The sequence below is a fragment of the Lutra lutra genome, chromosome 3 (genome assembly GCF_902655055.1).
Source record: "Lutra lutra chromosome 3, mLutLut1.2, whole genome shotgun sequence".
In the NCBI taxonomy this organism is placed as follows: Eukaryota; Metazoa; Chordata; class Mammalia; order Carnivora; family Mustelidae; genus Lutra; species Lutra lutra.
Window position 1 is genome coordinate 28,314,060 of NC_062280.1, and position 18,757 is coordinate 28,332,816.

At 54.2% G+C, this 18,757-nt stretch overlaps 1 protein-coding gene across 11 annotated transcripts in view; it reads right to left on the reverse strand.

Annotated features, from left to right (window-relative positions):
- TNS1 (tensin 1) overlaps positions 1-18,757 on the reverse strand; it is a 200,456-nt gene that overhangs the window by 22,385 nt on the left and 159,314 nt on the right. For 5 of the 11 annotated variants that reach the window (XM_047721013.1, XM_047721020.1, XM_047721022.1 and 2 more), the window contains 6 exons: positions 14,881-14,964; positions 10,265-10,461; positions 9,229-9,304; positions 5,582-5,674; positions 4,976-4,999; positions 4,480-4,518 (listed from right to left, as the gene is read on the reverse strand). In XM_047721013.1, the coding sequence (XP_047576969.1) occupies positions 4,480-4,518; positions 4,976-4,999; positions 5,582-5,674; positions 9,229-9,304; positions 10,265-10,461; positions 14,881-14,964 (513 nt within the window). The remainder of the gene's footprint in view (positions 1-4,479; positions 4,519-4,975; positions 5,000-5,581; positions 5,675-9,228; positions 9,305-10,264; positions 10,462-14,880; positions 14,965-18,757) is intronic. The other 6 variants (XM_047721014.1, XM_047721015.1, XM_047721017.1 and 3 more) reach the window with 6 other exon arrangements.

Genomic DNA, 18,757 nt, shown 5'->3' on the forward strand with positions numbered 1-18,757 from the left:
GTGCCCTTCCACCCGTCGATGTCCCCCGTTCCACTGGCCAGCCCATTCTGCGGCCCTGGAGGCCGCTACTGACAGCATCGCCCAGCCCCTCAGGTCCCAGGGCCCCAGAAGGCTTTGGCCTTCAGCCTGTGAAAGAGACTGGCAGGAGATGGGAGAGAGAGTGAGGAGCCAAGGTCAAGGTGCCAGTGCCTGCATCCCTCTACCCAAGACCACAGCTCTGGTCAGGGTTCCTCTCCGCCAGCTCTCTGCTTTCCCTGAGGTTTGGTGTGGGAATGGCTCCGTCTTCCTGCTCGGGATCACCCAGAGGTGTTCACCATCCATCACTGCTTTACCCAGACCTTTTAAATAGTCCATGAACCTCTCTGTTGTCCCATAGAATGAGCCATCCATTTCCTACCAGGACCCGGGCCCATACACTGGGTAAACAATACACATTAGCCTCCACCCCACCTGTAAAAAAAAAAAAAAAAAAAAAAACTACATGTATCCCTTCCACCAGCAGTAAAACAGATAAAACAGGCCTCACCACCCCGTCCCCTAGTCAGAACAGAGCCACAGCAGGGACCCGTGGACACTAGCAGATGCTAGTTGATGCTAGTTGATTCCCAACTCGCCTGCTCACTGGTACACAAGGCTGTGTCCCCACTCACAGCTCCTGGCCTGAATGTGACAACCTGAGCTCCAGGCCGGGGGCCTGCACATAGTTGGCACAGGGTGGCGGTGGGATGGCAGATCAGAAATTCTGGGCTGTCGGGAAGCCCAGCGTGGTCACATTCGTAAGGCATCAGTGTCATCGGTCCCTTCCCCATGGTCATTGGATTGTAAGCCACAGAAGCCAGAGGAGAGTTCTGCCTGAACTCGGGGAACAGGATCGCTTCCCCAGGGAGAAGCAGCACCTGCCTTCCTTCCACACGGCAGGAACAGTCCTCAGGCTCAGAGGCCAACCAGCCTCAGGGCTCTGCTCCCAGGCTTGTAGGATTTCAGTGACCCAGCCCACCCGGCCCTGTCCTCACCTGTTCCCCTCCCTTCCCCAGTCCTGACACATGACCATCCTCATCTCTGCTCAGCTAGTCCGCTACCATCTGTCACCCCTTCCTGGCCTGCCAGGCCCACCCGGGGGCAGAGAGGAACAAAGTCCTCTGTTTCTCATGAACCCGGAGAAGGACGGACCTTTGGGAAGTTACTTCCTTTCTGGAGTCCATCTCCAGAACTGTTCAAAACCAATCTTTAGGGCCAAAAACAGTTTCCCCAGTTTCAGATTCAGTTATATTGAAAACGCCTCCTTTTTCTGCTTATTCTTTGGCTTTTTCTCTCTTCCCAACCACAGGACAACATACGACTCGCAGGATCCCCCTTCTTTCAACTCCTGGAAGGGGTGACCTGAGACAGGCTGCTGAAACTTGCTGGGACTCAGTTTCCTCATCTGTACTAGGGGAATGAGAATACTCACCTGCGCAGCCAGGATCAAGTAACAGAGATGGGGAAGCTCCCTCTCGGTCTTTCCTGCTCCACCCCACACCAGCATTTCTAAGCAGCCCTCCTGGCGCCTGCCTCTGGCGCCTGCCTCTGTCCCGGTGCCTGCCTCTGTCCTGGCCACACCCGCTCCCGCGTCCCTCAACCCTTCTCTCCCACCCTCTCCTGCTACTTTCTTCCTCTCGTCCAGTCCTGGGGCAGCTGCACCCAAAGGAGTTGGAAAGAGTAGGAGAGGTAGGGCCCGAGGGTGCTTCACATAGAACATTCCAGAACTCAGACTTAACTCTAAGTGGCTGTTGGCTGCTGAGAGCAGAAGGAAGCAGAAAAGTGACTTGGCCCCACCAGGCCCAGGGCACGGTCAGCTCTTCACCCCCACCCTGAGGTGCATTTCCTGCCACTGCACACCCACCCCCAAGGATCTAGTCACCTGATCATCTGTACAGAATCTAACCTAAAGAAGCTTCCACACCTTCTTTCCCTGTTTCATCTGGGAAGATATTCTTGATGCTGACCTCATGTCTTTACTGCTGCAGGCTTTCTTCCTCTCCTTCCTTCATGGAGGAGAGTGCCCAGTCCCCAGGCCCACTCTTTAGAGGTTGTGCCCAGTGCAGTCCCATGGAAAAGGGGGAAACCTCCACAGATCTGGCATTCGCTCTCAGCCGTGCCCCTGACTGACCGTGTTAGGCCTTAGACAAGACATTTAACAGCCCTAAACATCATCTCCTCATTGGTAAAATGGGGTTCCTACCACTTTCTTTTGGATGCATCTGTGATTGCTAAACAAGAAGGTGTGACAATGGTCCTGCATAGTCCTACTCCTGCCTGCTGAACCTCATCCGGACCACATTCCCCCTTGCTCCATCCTCTAGCTCCCTCTTACTCTCAGCCTCACTGATTATGCTATTCCTAGCAGGGGGAAAATGCAATCCTCTCCAACCCCAGGGCCTTTGTACATGCTTTTCCTCCAAATGGAATGCTCTTCTCACCTGCCAGTTTCACCAAGTTAATGTCACTCACCCTCACATCTTACTTCTTCAGCCAAAGTCAGGTTCTTGGCTAGAAAGTCTCCTAAACTATATCCCTTCCCTTTGGAGCACTCTCTCAATATGTAATTCCAAGTAATTTAATTCTGGCTTCTGCTCCTACCTATGCTCCATGAGATGAGGAGTCACAGTACTGCTTATCACTACATTCCCAGAGCCTGGCCCAGGGCCCAGCACACGGTAGGCACATAAAATACTGAATAAATGAATCAGTGAATGAGACAATGAATGCATGACAAACATTTAGCACAGTGCCTTGACCAGAGCAGGTTCCCTTAAAGTCTGCTCTTCCTCTAGCTGGGTAATCCTGCCTCTGATCATTTTTCGTCACAGGCATCTTTTTCTGAATTTCTCATCAAAGTCTCAGCAGGGAAATCAAGCAACACTTCAGAGGGTCAGCAAAGAATGTGCTTTAGTCTGAAACGGGAGGCGGTACATGAGTCAGGAAAAATGGAACAGGCTGCCCACAGCCTTGCTCCCTGCCACTCTCCTGCCCCACCCCCCAGGCCACAACAGCAATTCCAACCCCACGCTGGAATCCCAGGGCACAGTGCCTAGAGGCAGGAGGAGACAGAGAAGAGTAGGTCCAGTCTGGGTCCTGCTGCCTCCTCACTGTGGCCTTGGGCAGAAGCCCCAGACCCCCAACCCCACAACACAGGCCTCAGCCCCACATCCATGAAAATGATGGATGTAGCTGAGGAGATCCGCAAGAACCTTCCCCTCCGAACTCTATGGCTCCAGGACACAGGGAAGAGGGCCGGAGGCCTCGGGGCTGTAAAGGCTGAAAGGCATCTGTGAGGCAAAACAGGCAGGTCTCAGTTCATAACTGCTAATACTCACTTCTCTGAAGCATTGCCCCCAAGCGGGAAACACAGCATCCAGGGCCTGTCAGCTCCTGGGATAATCTCCCCTCACACCCTCCCACTAAGAGCATTTGTGGGAAAGAAAGAAAGAAGAAAGAAAGAAAGGAAGGAAGGAAGGAAGGAAGGAAGAAAGGAAGGAAGGAAGGAAGGGAGAAAGGGAGAAAAGCTGATAGAACCTTTAAGGAAACCAGGCTGCAGAGAACCAGGACCCAAGTGGGAGGTCAGAACATCTAACATGTCAGAGCTGGAAGGGACCTCAGCCTCCCCCCATCCAAGGCCCCCTGGTGAAGGAGAGGGGGACACGGATGCCCAGAGCCACACACAAAAGGCCTAGGCTGGCACCTTCTTCATTTCACCTCATGCTCTGACTTGTCATTTGAATTCTGTCCCTAATAAGTTAAAGGCCTTCAACCCAATCAAGTCCCCTCTCTGCTTTCCTTTCTCTGCTTACATCCCATTCCCTGCTTCACATACAACGCAGAGTTCATCTAAATCGAGGGTTAAGCTGAGCCACAAACATGCGAACTCCAGGAAACTCAAAATTACGTGCATGGGTGTCCCGACTCACTCATGTGGGGGTGAACCCATCGCTGTTCTGAGAGCCCCAGAGGCATCCAAGCTCCCAGAAGGACAGACTTCCTACCATCTGTGTTGAGAAGCCCCAAGCATGGGCTTCAAGAAGCCTACTCTCGGCTAAGACTGCTGAGAAGGCCTGCTTTGAGTGACACACATGGAGTGCCCCCAGGCAGCAGAAGAACGTGCGTCCCTTCGCCCGCCAAGGGGGCTGGCAGCACCCCCAGTCAAGCTAGTGGGGGTGCGGCTGTAGGTGGGGGTCGTCACCAGATGGCACCGCCCTGGCGCCTGGAGCCGGCTATGCCTGAACCCCAGCCCAGCTTGCCCGTCAGAACTCAGGCAACATCCAGGTTGAGTGACAGCTCATCACGGGGTGGGGGGGGTGGGAACAGAAAGCTATGTGTCCAGTCATCTGAGACCTGTCAGGAAAGAGAGCTACCCCTGAGCCAGCCCGGGCAAGCTACTCAAGAATGGCCATCCCCAGACCCAGAGAGCAGGAAGCGGCCACACAGCAAAGCCACACTTACCTTTGGGAAGCTCGGTCACCACCTTTCCCTCATCCTCCTCTGAGGGAAGATGAGAGGAGAGGTAGGAGGAAGGAGGGGCAGGAAAGAGAGGCAGGTGAGGAGGAGAGGAAAAGCAGAAAGGAGAGAGAGAGATCGATTAACAGAGATTATTTCCTGAAAGACAATCCACTGAGAAAAAAGAGGCAGGAAAGCAGGGGTGAGACCGGGGCAGAGGAGCCCAGGGTAAGAGGTGAAGTCCACCCTGACACGGCCCTGGGGGCTCAGGACACATAGTCTAAAGAGGGCTTCAGTCTCAGGGACAAAGCCCCCCCCCCCCCCCCCCGCCAGCCCCTTGCTTGCATCTCAAGCAGAAGTGTGCTGGCTGGTGAGAGGAAGCCCCAGGCCCCTTGTGCTCCCCAGTGACTCAGTGTCCCCGGCCATGCAGACACCTCCAAGGGGGAGGCTGTGCCGGCCATGTGTCCATGTGGGTCACACATGCGTGTCATTGCCCTCCTACCTGGCTGGATCAGTCTTCTGGTGACTAAGGAAGAAAAGCAAAGTTGGCCCCAAGAGCCCCAGCCCAGCCCTAAAACCAGAGACAACCTTCTGGTCTCAGCCTGCTCAAAATGGCCACTCAGGGACCAGGGCCCTCTACTCTCCCCTTGCCCACAGGGAGGAGGGGAGCTGGGGGATGTGGTGAGGAAGTGGGAGGTGGGAACTGGGGTGTGTGTGTGTGTGTGTGTGTGTGTGTGTGTGTGTGTGTGTGTATGGGGGGATAGAGCCAGGCTTCTGGCAGGGAGCTAACCCAAGGAAACTGAGGCCAAGCATCCAAATCACCAATTCAGAGCCCCTTTGGAGTGGCACTGACCCTACCTATCCATGGGCACGAGGTTGCAGAGGGACCTATCCCCCTCAACCCCTGCAGAGAGCCCCCCTCCTCAGGACTGACCGCATTGTGGACACAAAGCCAGGCTTTCTTGTTTCCAGAGGGTCCTGAGGACCCATCACCTCTGGGCATTTTTTGATGAGATCCCAAGGCTCGGCCCAGGACCACAGGGGTCCTCCAACCCCTACTCCTCCCTCTGGCCTCCCTACCGCCTCCCTTCCAGCTGGAGTCACTCACCACCTGTAGGGTGCAACAGGATGTCCGCTGGGTTGTGGGGTTTCAGGCCGAGAGCAGACAGGGGTGTCTTGGCCAGACCTGGAGGGGAGCGCACTGCGCCAAGAAGAAGAGAGGAGACACAGGGAGTGAGCCTGGGGATGAGGGAGGTGTGGGGAGAGGAAAAGGGGGGCAGGAGCGGGGACACCCTCGAGTGAGGACATGTTGGTGAGGGTGGGCAGCAGGAAGGAGGACAGGGGAACCGGCCCCAGCCCCAGGGGTTGCTGCCTTGCTCCCACTGCCCTTTCCTGTTTCCGTGTTTCTCCACAGCTCCAAGGGTAGAGTGAAAAAGTCAGCAAATGCCCCTCAAGCCGGCCCTGGCCCTCAACCTTGAGCAAATAACTTTTATCCTGGGGCCCCCAGGGGCATCACTGCGGTCCCCTTACGTCGCCATAGCTTACAACATACACACGGCTTTCCTTGGCTATCTCTGACTTCCTCCGGATTATATTCTCTCTTCCCTCATCCTCTTGCTCCCCCAACACACACACAAGTCTTTCTACACCATGCACTTGGGTGGGCTTAGAGAACAAAAGGAAATGGGAAAACAAGAAGGCACATCCTATAAATGACGGAGGGAATAAGGGATCACGGGTGGAGCCATGCCAACCCTGAGACCCCTGGGCAGCCCTCAGCTGGAGGTCTTTGACCCCCAGTCAACCATGCCACTTGTAAACCCCAGGAAGAGAGAATTTCTCAGTGTGGGGCTCTCTGTACTCCCAAAATCTCGGTGTTCCTCTGGCAAGAGCACCAACTCCCTGTGCAAACCCCAGGGCCCTTCCAAGCTGCCTGGCTGGGCTAGAGGTGTCATGGAACACGCAAGGTCAGAAAGGGCTGTCCAGCCTTGTCCCACCAGCCAAGGACGTGGCTGGACTCCGAGCTGAACGGCAGGGTGGTTGGTATGCCCAGTCACACGATTTCTCTGGGGCAGCTGCCATGTCTCCTATCACGGCTGCTGGGAGCATGCAGAGGCCACCGGCCCTGAGGACAGGCAGCCACACAGGTCAGCCAGAGCCCAAGCCTGTCTGCCACACACCAATGGCCCCAAAAAATGAGCTGTAGCCCTCGGGTGCCTGGTCCCCACATGGCAGCCCCAGGACCCTCCTGGACTCCTCCTCCTTTCCCCAAAAGACAGAGAGACCCACTGGAAACAAAAAGTTACAGTCTCTCACTATAAGCAACATACATAGCTTCTCCGTGCACATGTGGTGTATACACAGTTACACACAGAAATAGTGAGAAATCACAGGGCTCTAGATGGGGCAGACTGAGTCCGCACACCGTCCTCAGATGCCCAGTGGACATAACACAGCAGAGGGGACAAATGTGTACAAATGCACACATCCCAGTAACAAGGTAAGGCTAAGCTTGCACGTCTCTATCCCTCCCTCTCCTTACACACACACACACACACACACCACACAAAGATTCAGTTTCTGCCCCACGCCGCACCCCTGCCCATTACTAAAAATGGCGTCTTGCAACAGACCCTTATTAATGTTTGTCAAATGAATGAATCTGAATGTAATTAACCATGGAGGAATGAGCCCAGCCTCAGAGACCACAGTCCCTTGAACACCCGTGGAGCATCTCCAGCCCACAGGCAAGCATGTGTTGGTAAAGGAGGTGCTGCAGAGGCACAGGGCGACCACTGAGACAAGACGAAGAGGACAAGAGGCAGGGGGAGGTTCCTCTCGGTTCCACCTCCAGCTCCTCCAGCTCCCTAGTTGCTCGTGCCCCCGTCCCCCGGCATCAGGCTCTTCTGCTGAAGCAGACGAGTGGGCGGCCCCGAAGCCAGGCAAGGTTTTTGCTTCCCGAGAGAGGAATTCCTTGCATTTCTCCGCCTCTGTCCTCTCTCCCAGCCCTGTGCACTGATGAAACCTCTGACTTATTCTCCCTGATGGGGCTGCAGGGCTGGCCAGGGCAGTGAGTGAAGAACGGGAACAGACACATATGACAAAACCTAAGCCTCACTCTGCCCAGATGGCTTCCATCCCACATGGGGTGATGCCCAAGATCCTGGCTGACTGGACCAACAGCGAATCAAAGCATGCAGGAGGATGGCGGGTTAAGACCACCCTCAGGAAGGAGAGCGATTCCAGGGAGTCACAAAAGGCCACGGAGTTGCCTCTTGGGTAGCCTGCCCTGGGCGCGCACCATCTAGGATGGCAGGCAGGACGGTGACGGCTGTACAGCCAATCAGAATTGAGATCTGCTCCAGGTGTAACACACACTAGGTCTCAAACACTTGGTAGGAAACATGAATGCGATGTATCTCTTTATATTGATTCCATGTTGAAATTATAATATCATAGATCTTTCAAATTCCTTAAAACCTGTTAAAAGTAATTTCACCAGACTCTTTCACATTAAAAGAAAAAAAAAAAAAGATTGAGCACTGGGCATTAGAGGCGACTGATGAATCATTGAACATGACATCTGAAACTAATGATGAGGTACGATGTGTTGGCTGATTGAATCTCAATAAAAAAATTTTTTAAAGTTTGTAAGATACCTCATTAATATTTTTATCTTGATCTATTGAAATGATAATGTTTTAGACAGTTGGGGTTAAACAAAAAAATATTACAGTTTACTTCTCCAGTTTTCTATGATGTTTTTCAATGCAGACACTAGAAAATGCTCCATCACAAACGTGACTTGGGCTGGATTTCCACTGGGCCACGCTGCCCTGGGGAGGATCATGGCTTCCACTCCCAGCTTTGGCTTCCTGCGTGCCCCAGACAGCAGCCCACACAAGGTCCGCAGCCCAGGGCACATTCTCCCCTCAGGACAGCCAGCCCTCGGGAGAACATGCTACCATCTCTGGTCTCCGTCCTCACCCTCCACCCCTCCCTGGTCTCTCCTTCCTTGGTTGCCCCAGGCCTGCCACAGGAACCCTGAGTCCTTCTCAGGCATGTTCCATCGCTGTCATTCCACAGCTACCCCACTTCCAGCTCCCCCTGTCTCATCTACCATAAGGTACACGACCCCAGCCCTGCACTCATCCAGATCTTCTCTTTGGATGGAAAGGCCTCTGCCCATCAGGGCTTTGCCTCTCCCGTGAGTGCATCACGGGCTAGAGACTGAATATTCCTGCCTGGACACTATGGACAGATGAGCTGGGGACTCCTTTCTTCCCCTGATGAAAACTTAGTAGGCTGAGTGAAATGGAAGAGGTGCCCAGGTGTAGATAGAAATGGGGCTCAGGAGCAAGGAGATCGAAGGGTACAGAAGACCAGAGATACACAGCAGGTCACAGAGAGTCACTTTAGGATGGGAGGGTGGAGTTTTGCACACAAGATGAAAAACCTCTCAATGATTAGGAAAATTCTGGACTTTGGGAGGCCAGAGACCCCACAGAAGGTCGGTAGGATCCCGATGTGGAGGGGTGGCTGCTGCACCCCCACATGCGTGCGTGTGGACAATGGAAGGAAGGGGAGTCGGACAGGGATGGTGAAGTGAAACGAGCCATCTGGACCCAGAGCGACAGATCTCAGCCCTGCCCTCTGTCAGCATCTCCCCCCAAATCCGAGGTGCTTACTCAGGCCGGGGCTGAGAGAGAGCCTTGCGGGGACCCAGGGAAGACAGGCTTAGTGAGGAGCTCTTACCCCCACTGGACGGTGGGCTGGTCGGGGAGGTTCCCTCCATCTCCTCAAAGGCCTCCTTGTAGCTGTGCAGATGGGGCTGCGGGAGAAGAAGAGGGGAGGTGGGAGGTGATGCCCACTGGTGGCTGTGACCCTGAAGAGCACGGGTTTCCCAGGTAAAAAGCCCACATGTCCCCTTGCCAGCCCTACCACCCACCCGTCCTCGAGGAACCACAAAGTTCAAAGGGAGATCCTGGCCATTCATGGCCCACCCCCCAACCCCAACTCCTTTGTCACTGAGAGAACGAGAAGTTCTATTTGCAAAGCCATGATCCAGCACGGGTGGAAATCTGGAACACTTGCCTTGGAAATATTCCGCAATAGAGCCAAAGAGAATGGGGCTGGGGATGGGGGACTCAGGTCCTGCCAGAAGGCAGCAGAGAAAAGATGGCCAAAAGCCATTTTTAGCCAGAATGACTCGATAGCCTGGATTTTCTGGGACATGGGTCACTCATATCAGAATCTTCCAGCATGGATGTTTAAAACGCCTATTCCTAGGCCCTGCCCCAGATCTAATATGCTGGGATCTCTGGAGGTGGACTTGGGAATTAACATTTTTATCAAGCTCCCTGGTGGATGTTTTGCTCTTTGAAGTGTGAAAGCTACTGCCTCCCATGACAGACAGACATTTTGGCATTGAAATTAGATCTCCCAAGGAAACCCCACACCTAGAAAGAATTCAAAACCACTCTTGTCAGTCTATAGGGTCTGGCTGGGAGCTTAGAGACTGTGATCATCTGTGTCATACCCTTACCATCCTACTAAACAGCACTCTTTAGGAATCAAGGAGGGAACTTTGATCTCAGTGTTAATCTAAAAAGTGGGAGCATATAAGCTATTTAGGGAGGAAATGCCAGATTCCATGTGCCAGAGAAGAGATACGGGGTGAGGACTGAGTTTCCTGATAGGGCAGGGCCACTGGTGACACTGTGACTCCTAGACCATTGAGGCAGGCTCCACTCTCATCTCTCTGGCCACAGGATGCAGCCCAAGGACTCACCTCTTTGGGTCGCCCTCCAGGATTGAGGGCGATGGTGAGAGCCAGCTCAGGGGAGACGCACTGGACAGGGGAACGAACCCCAGGGCTACGGGGGGACGCGGGTTCTGGAGACTGGTTTTCATACTGTCCATCGCTGGCTGCCCGCCTCCAGAGAGGGGCGGGGGGCTCTGCAGGCTGCTTCTCCCGAGCCTGCACCCCTGGGAGGAATGCGGGGCAGAGAGGGCAATGAGGATTGTAGACGAGAAAGGATCGATCAGGCCCAGTTCCCCAGAGAAGGAGGTGTGTCTCAGCCAGGGTCCACGCTGGAGCTGGGCCTGTCTCACCTCCGGACTCCCCACTGCCTCCCTCTGCCCACATCCCAGGCTTCCTCTGCAGGGTGGGGGATCCACTGAGGTGGGGCTGGCCTTCCCCAGGATTCTCCACCCTGCACAGGATTGGGACCCAAAGCACAAAGGGCTGATACAAGAAACAGATGTCAATGCCTTTCAAACTCTGGAGGCCGAGGGCCAGGGCTTCCAGGCAAGTGAGGGAAGGTGGGGAGAGGAGAGACCGTCTCCAAGGTGATTGCATCAACCAACAAGCAACATCAGGCCCGTAGGGAAGAACGTGGGAGAGTGCAAATAATGCATCATCTCGCAGCTGGTGCTCCCGAGAAGAAACAAAGAAATGACTAAGCCTTGTCATGAAGTCCCCAGCCCCAGCTGGACCCTAGAATATTGCTGGCCTTCTCTGGGGTTCCCCAGCCTTCCTCCCGTGCACCTCTGAAAACCTTTACCAACCGCCTTTATGTTGGCCTCTCGTCTACCTTCCCCTCGTTGTGCCCCAAAGATGGTCCAGCTTCCCGCCCCGCCCCTCCCCTCCCCTCCAAGCAGCAGGCCAAGGGCCTGAAGTCATGCGCTCCATCTGCCTTTCTGCATTCCCTTCCATTCCCCAGGCCGCGGCAGGCTGTTAGCCTCGCCCGCCTTCCTTCCTACTCTGTCTCCCCAAAGCTGGGCTGAGCCTCACTGAGCTGGCACCAGAATCCTAGAAAACGTACCCCCCACGGCCCAGAAGCCAAGACCCAGCCTGAAGACAGGCTTCTTGTCTTCGTGATCTTGTGCGAGGACATCCGCAGCTCTGCCTTCACCACACCCCCCACAGGGGTAGGTTAAGCGAGGGGAAGTTCTGGGCTGCACCAGAAGGCACGTGGGACGCTGGCTGCGCCGGCCTTGTGGCCGACACATCGGGGAGCCCTGTCCCGTGGCACTCTGCGCACACACACACACCTGCATGCACGCACACACAAACACCACTGGTCCCCCCAGGATGTGCCTGTGAGGCCCGTTCCAGACTGAATAGCCTGCCCTCCATGGTGGAGTCTGTGTGTCCCCTGCTCCGGGTCCTGGCACAGCCACTAAGGCTGCCATGAAAATCCCGGGCTGGGAAGCCTTCTGACCTGTCATGAACAGCAGGCTGCCGGCGCCAGACTAGGGGTGGACACACACTCGCTCACGCGCACACGCACACACAGTCCCTCAGAGACACGCACTCATCCGATCACATAGCCGGGGGCCCCATCCGGATGGCGGCAGGACTGGTGTAGTGTCTACAAGGCAGACGGACCCAGGGGGCTGTGGGAGGAGGTTTCAGGCCTCCTCTCGGGACTCTCTACACCCCAGGGCAGCCTGCCTGCTGTCTCCACTGAGAGAAGAGAGCCCTGGACGGGACAGTGAACCAGTCTCACAAACTGCTTGACTTAAAGCAAATAAGCCCTCCTCTTAAAGTGCCCTGATTTTCCGAATAGAAGAATGGGAGGTCACTGATCCAATGGTTAGGACCAGGATAGGACCATCAAGCCAGATTAAAGACACAGCAGGCTCTCCCAGGGCTGGGTAGCTCCTGGGACCCCAGGCCGCAGCCACCCCAGGCTCCCAGCCATCAGAGGGGGGCTGCCCCAAGCACCACGCCATGTTTGCAGGGGCTTCCTGCCTTCGCCCCACTTCTCCCACCTCCACCGAGTCCCTGCCTCCTGGGCGGCCTGGTCCAGAGCTGCCGCGTGTTTCATTCCTGGCAAAAACATTAGAAAGAAACAGACATAACCATTGATTTTCTAATAATAATTGTGACAAAGGAGGCCCATTTGGGAAAGGCTCTAGGGGTTTGGAGCTAAGTTCAGCTCCAAGGTTAAAAGAAATGCATTAGGGCTGGTTTCAGTTCCGGCTCACCCAGCCCAGCAGCCTCTTTCTGGCAGATCCCTGTGCCTTTGCAAGGGGTGGCCGGGTTCCCTGGTTGGGGATCTGATGTCTGCCCTTGAAAAGTGGGTCTGTTTCCATTCGAGGCCCTAAATCTCCCCGAGGGACAGAGAAAATGCTCTCTGGTTTGCCCAGAAGCACCCTCCACGGTCAGGTGCTGAGCTGGCTGTAGCCACCCAGAGAAGGGGCCAGACCACCCGAGAGGGGCTTCTCAACAGCGGAGGAAGCGAGATCCTGGTATAGTCAGCTATCCGAAAACGACCACACCTCCTCAAGTCCCGCGGGAGGGGGAGGGATAGACAGGACGACCCCCAAAAAGCTGGACTCTGCAGAAGGGGAAGACCCCACATTCCACTCCCACGGAGATGGCCCCTCCCCCTGCAGCGTGCCCCATGGCACCAGTGGCCAGTCAGAGCCTCTCACATTCTCTGAACACAGTATCTCACTGTTGTTCCCTTTGGCAGGCCCAGATATGCCCCAGAGCGCTGGAGAGCCATGTCCCCTCTCTCTTGTCCTTCTCTACAGGAGGGGAGACAGGGCATGGCAGTGGGGAGGGAAGAGAGCTCTATTGTTCCTCAGCCAAGCTGGGACGGCTGGACACAAGCTAACAGCCAGTGTCACAGAGAGAACACCCCTCCCTCATGTCCCAGAGACTGACCGATGCTAAAAATAGGTTTAGTCCCTGCCACACACCTCCACACCACCACCCTCAACCCCAGGACTTTCTCGGTCACTTGGCCTGGTTCCCTGTCTCTGTCGAGGCCTCTGTGTCCACATGCTCCACTCCCTACACGCGTGCGCACACACACACACACACACACACACACACACACACACTGACCTCTGGGGGCTGCAGTCCTAGCACACACCCAAACACCCACTTTGGCAAAGCACAGGTGCCCCGAGTCCTATAGACAAACGCCTGGAGTCAGGTTTCATCACATGCCGCCCCTATCCCCCCCGGCCCCCGGACTGGCCACGGCCACCCCCGAAGACCCAGCTCTTCTTTCCAGCCTTCCGATTTCCAAAAGCCTGGATTCCTCAGCTCCAGGCGACGGGGCTGGGTGTCCAACAGCATGCCTGGGGCTCCGAAAGCCAGGGTCTCCGGGAGGCCACCTGCTGGGCCAGGGCACCAGAAAGCCACACGGCGATCACACTAGCAGCCCCAGGGCAAGCCATGCCAGCTCCCCTTGGGACGGCCCACTGTCCCAGATCTGCCCCTAACGCCCAGGTTCGACTGAACACTGCGCTCCCCACCACTAGGCCGAGAAAGGGTGAAGGGAGGGGAAAGGAGGTGGACAGGGGGCATTCTGCTAGAGCCATCTCCCCATTTTCCATGGACTGGGAAGAGGAGGGTCTAGGCAAACACCAGATATTGCCATTAGGAGTCAAAAATCCCCACTACCCCTACGCCTTTTCCTGGAAGTGCTCAAGGCCATGACCAGGGGGGAACCTGAGCACAGCCTATCTCTCCCCTGGGCCTCCAGGCTTGGAGGGGCAGGGAAAATGATGGGGCAACTCCCTCCCAAGAGCTAACAGCCTATGGGCAGATGCTAGTGCGCATCACCCTCCATGCGGGGTACGCCATATTGGGGCATGTCAAGCCACCATGCAAAATACACATGGTGGGCTATAATGACTCCCTTTTCCCTTTCCCTCTGAGTAACTAAGAGACTTGCCCAGGGTCACAGAGGTGGTCACTGGCAGAGCCCGGACCACGCCCAGGGCTTCTGACTCTTGGACATGGGTCCTGTGGTCAGAGATTCGGGATGAGGTCGGAGGGGGAGCCGTGTCCCCAGAGGACCATGCTCAAGAGTAGACAGAACAGCAGGTGCCAGGGCGCCACTCTTTGTCGTGAGCCTGGTGACCCATGCAAAGCACAGCCTGGCTCCTGCTGAGACCCTGGCCCAGCAGCTTGGGTGGTCTGGCCAGGGTGGCCGGAGGGCTGGACTGTCCCCGCCCTCACCGAGCACGCTTACTACAAAGGCATGTGTGTCTCTGGGGAGCCTGAAAGCTCATCTAGTCAACCTAGACCCTGTTCCTAGCATGTAAGGCCAAAGCCAAAAGCATCAGGCCTGTGTCCATGCAGAAGTGGGAGCACTCGCTCATGCAGAAAGGAGGGGGAGAGAGTCTTGAGAGAAGCGGGAGGGAGAAGTAGGCTGTGGCGGGGGGGGGGTTGTAAGGAAGTGGGGGGGGATGGCAAAGAGATGGAAAGAAGAGAACAGAAGGAGGAGGAAGAAAGGTAAGAGGGATGGAAAAAAATGAACCAGGATAAGAGCGGGCAAAGGTTAGAAGAAGTAGTCCATGAGAAAGAGGGGAAGAGAAGCTGAGAGCTACAATGAGGGCCAGAGACTGGTTAGGGGGAAGGGGTGGAGGGGGACCAACCGGAGAGGGAGGAAGATCGGAGCCGGTGGAGAGGACGCAGCTGGAAGCCGGTGTGTCCCATGCCCTGCAGCTTGGCGTTGTATGCTGCCCACCCCGACCCCGGGGAGCCGGCAGGGAGGGAGGCAAGCAGGAAGAGAAGGCCGGGGGCAGGGAGGGGATGACACCAGGCAAGGGAGGCACCACGCCCACGGCACAGAGGACAGATGGACACAGGACACACAGAGAACGCAAGGGACAAGGCATTAAACAAGACGAAACAAAACAGAAACAAAGAGAAAATCAAGATTAGTTGGTGTTCTGAGTCTGGGATCTGGCCACACGCTCGGAGGGAGGTGGGAGGGTGTCAGAGAAGAAGAGAGGGTGAATCCAGGGTCTTGCTTCCCCAGTGGGCAGGTGGACCTCCTGCTGTCCCTCAGGATGCCACATCTCTCACTTTTCTAACCCCAGCACGGGGCAAGCAGGTGCTGGCCCGGGACCAGGCGAGCAATCCTATTGCCCCACAACTCACCTGTCCTCACAGTCAGCACGGCCCCATCCCAGGACCTGTGTCCTCTCGTGGTCACCTGCCTCTTCTGGACCCAGCAGTGACCCTACCAGCCTGAGCCCAAGGGCCACAGTCCCTAGCATCCCAGTATCCCCCTGACCTTCATCCTTCCCTCACCCCCACCTTTGTAACCCTCTTCCCTGGAGTCCCTTCCACTTCTACTCCTGCCCAAGGCTGCTGGGCACCACCAGAAAGTCCTTAAAATGAGCCCGTCTTGATGCACTATGAAGACCTGCTACACCCTCCTTTTATCCACATTCACTGACTCCCTGTCCCCACGGGGGCTGCACAGGAAACCCTGCTCCCTCCCCAACGCACTGCCTCACAAGCTAATCCACACCAGCTTCTTGGCCACTTCCCTCTCATGCCTCCAACTGCCAAATGCAGGAGGCTCTGGGACTCAGCCCTGGGACCTCTGCTGCACGTGTGTTCCCCCCAGGTGCACCCACATGTGCCATACTTCACATGACACCATACACTGGCAACCTTACGTCCCGGCATCCCGATGCCCATGTTTCTAAGTTCCAACCTCTCCCTGTGGCAGTTTCGAGGGCATCTCCCAACTATCGTGGCCAAAATCACACTGCTGACATTCCCTCCAAGTCTGCTCTTCCCACATCCTTACCCATCTCAGCAAGGAGCAACTCCATCCTTTAGTTGTTCAGGTCCAAAACCCTAGAGCTGTCCTTGACTTTTCTCGTTCATTTTCCACGTCTAGCCTTGATGGCTCCGCCTCCCAGACTGTCTACAGCCTAAGCACTTCTCACCATCTCCACAGCCACCGCTCTGATCAAAGCAGCAGCTGCCTCACCGTCTACCTCCCTTCCATCCTGGCCACACTGATCCTTTTAGAACGAGTCAGATGACATCACTGCTGTGCACACAGCACAAAGAGTAAAAACCCAAGTTCTTAGAATCACCTACAAGGCCCCCTGCAAGCTGGCCTCCAGGCCCATTACCTCTTTGACTTGGAGCCCTACTCCACACCTCACATCAGGTACACCCCGACCTCAGGGCCTTTGCACTTGCTGTTCCATCTGTACGTCCCCTCACTGCCCAGGGCAGCCTTCCCTGATCCTATGTCAAGTGCAACCACCTACCCACTCAACTCCTCACTGACACTTTCCTGCTTCATTTTATCTCTGTGCCACTTACCACCCATCTGACAGATTATATATGTATTCGCTTATGTGTTTATTGTCCATTTCCCCCATGAAGGCAAGGGTTTTTACCTCTTTTGTTTACCACCATTTTTCTAGACCCTAGACTAACACAGATGAGGAATGCATGCTGAATGAATGACTGAATGGACCTGGATGTAATCTCCTCTTTCCATGATGAAATGCAAAAGTTGGGCTCTCAATTTGAGGTCCCAAAGCTTGACACATATATTTCCCTGTATCTGTATTCATCCTTCACTCTTACTCCACAAGGAGGTATCTCACCTCCTCATTGAGCCTTAATCATCCACCTGGGCTCCTAGGCCTATATCCCCTCGTCCTTCCTTACTGGTCTTATTCTAGCAACTTCTTTCTTTCTCTTCCATCTTTTTCTTCTTTCTATTCCCTCCATATTCAACTTCTGCTTCTCCTCTAAAATCATTCTCATGGCTTCTATATTTAGAGGGGAAAAAAAAAAGGCTCTCCATATCTTCCTGCACTCTTCAGCTACCATCCTCTTTGCTTATATCATACAACCACTCAAAAGAACGGTGGGCATCCTGGCCACACTGCCTCTCTGCACTCACCCCTAAATCCTGCCGTCTGCTTTCTGCCACCACTGCTCTACTGAAAATATGTCTTTTGAAAATCCCTGGGGCCATCTAACTGGAAAGCTCAGTGAATTTTCCCCAGTCCTCCTCCTCATGATCTCTCCAGTGACACTGTGAACCCCCCACCCCCACTCCTGGAAATCCTTTTCTGTCTTGACTTCTGTGGTGACCCACTGTCCCTGTCTTCTCTCACTGTCCTGAACGTTTCTTCTCAGCCCCCTTCCCCTCCATTCCCCTCATAGCCATTTCATCCTAAGTTCTTTTCTCTCCATGCCCTCTGACATAGAGATCTCATTCATGGCCAGTGCTTTAGCCCATGTCTTTGTGAGGATGACCCCAAATTCTATAGTTTTTTCTATTTTTTCAGGCTCCAATTCCAGATGTTTAGCTTGCTTACCATACATGTCTATGTACAGGCTCTACCGTCACCTCAAACTCAACATAAGGAACACTGATGTCTTCATCTTATATGAAATCTGCTCCTCCTAACTCCTGGCTTATTAATGGAACTAGCATTCTGTTCCTCTTCATGGAGCCTCAGAATCCTCTTTGATGTCTTCCTCTCCTTCACCCCTACACCCAATCAGTTTGTAAGTACATTGGCTCTACTCTTATAGTATCCTTGGCACCCATCTCTTCTTTTTCATCTCCATGGTCAGCACCCTAATACAATCACCTGACCCAGTCTATTTAATAAACAATGACATCTCCCAAACTCAGAGCCTCTCCTATTTTGCATTCCTCCTGCCCAGATCCACCAGATATGTCTCCCTAAATTACAGCTCTGATCATGGCATACTCCCAACTAAAACATGGCCGCAGCTTCCTACATTGCCACTAGATAAGATTCAAGCTCTTTAGTCTGGTATTTTATGACCAACCAGAGGCAGGTCCCAGGTTACCTTCCTTGACTCTCTCTCACTGCCAATATGCTCTCAATCTACTATATTCGTCAAATGCTTATGCTTTCCTGTGTTCTTTAAGAACCCTGTCCCTCCCATGACCCCATCCACTTCCAAACTCCTATTCCTCTCCCAAGGCTCTTATTTAAAACTCACACTCAACATGCTCCTTAATCTCTTCCACTGATACTGATCTTTCCTTTTTCTTCACTCCCACAGAACTTTCTCCATATCTCACTATTGGGAATGACTTCATTTTAAAGTTCAAGTTCTTTCTCCCCTTACTAAACTCTAGACTCCTTAAAGATAAGATGCACATCTGATCGCCAACATGCACAGAAATCTCTACCTCTAGAGACATCTGAGATCAGTCCAGTCACAGACTCAGGATCATAAGATAACATGGACTTAACAACTCTGGCCCCTATTTCTTTTTCTTGTCTTATTGCACTGGCTAAGATAGCAAATACAATGTTAAGTGATAGTGGTGATAACAGGCATACTTATTTTGTCCCTGGTGTACCAGGAATGCTTCTAATGTTTCACAAGAAAGTGGGACATATGCTACAGATTCCTGGTACCTACTGTTTATCAAGTTAAGAAAACTACCCCTATATTCCCTGAGATCTAAGCTGAAATAAGAGATAAGGAGTCATTGGA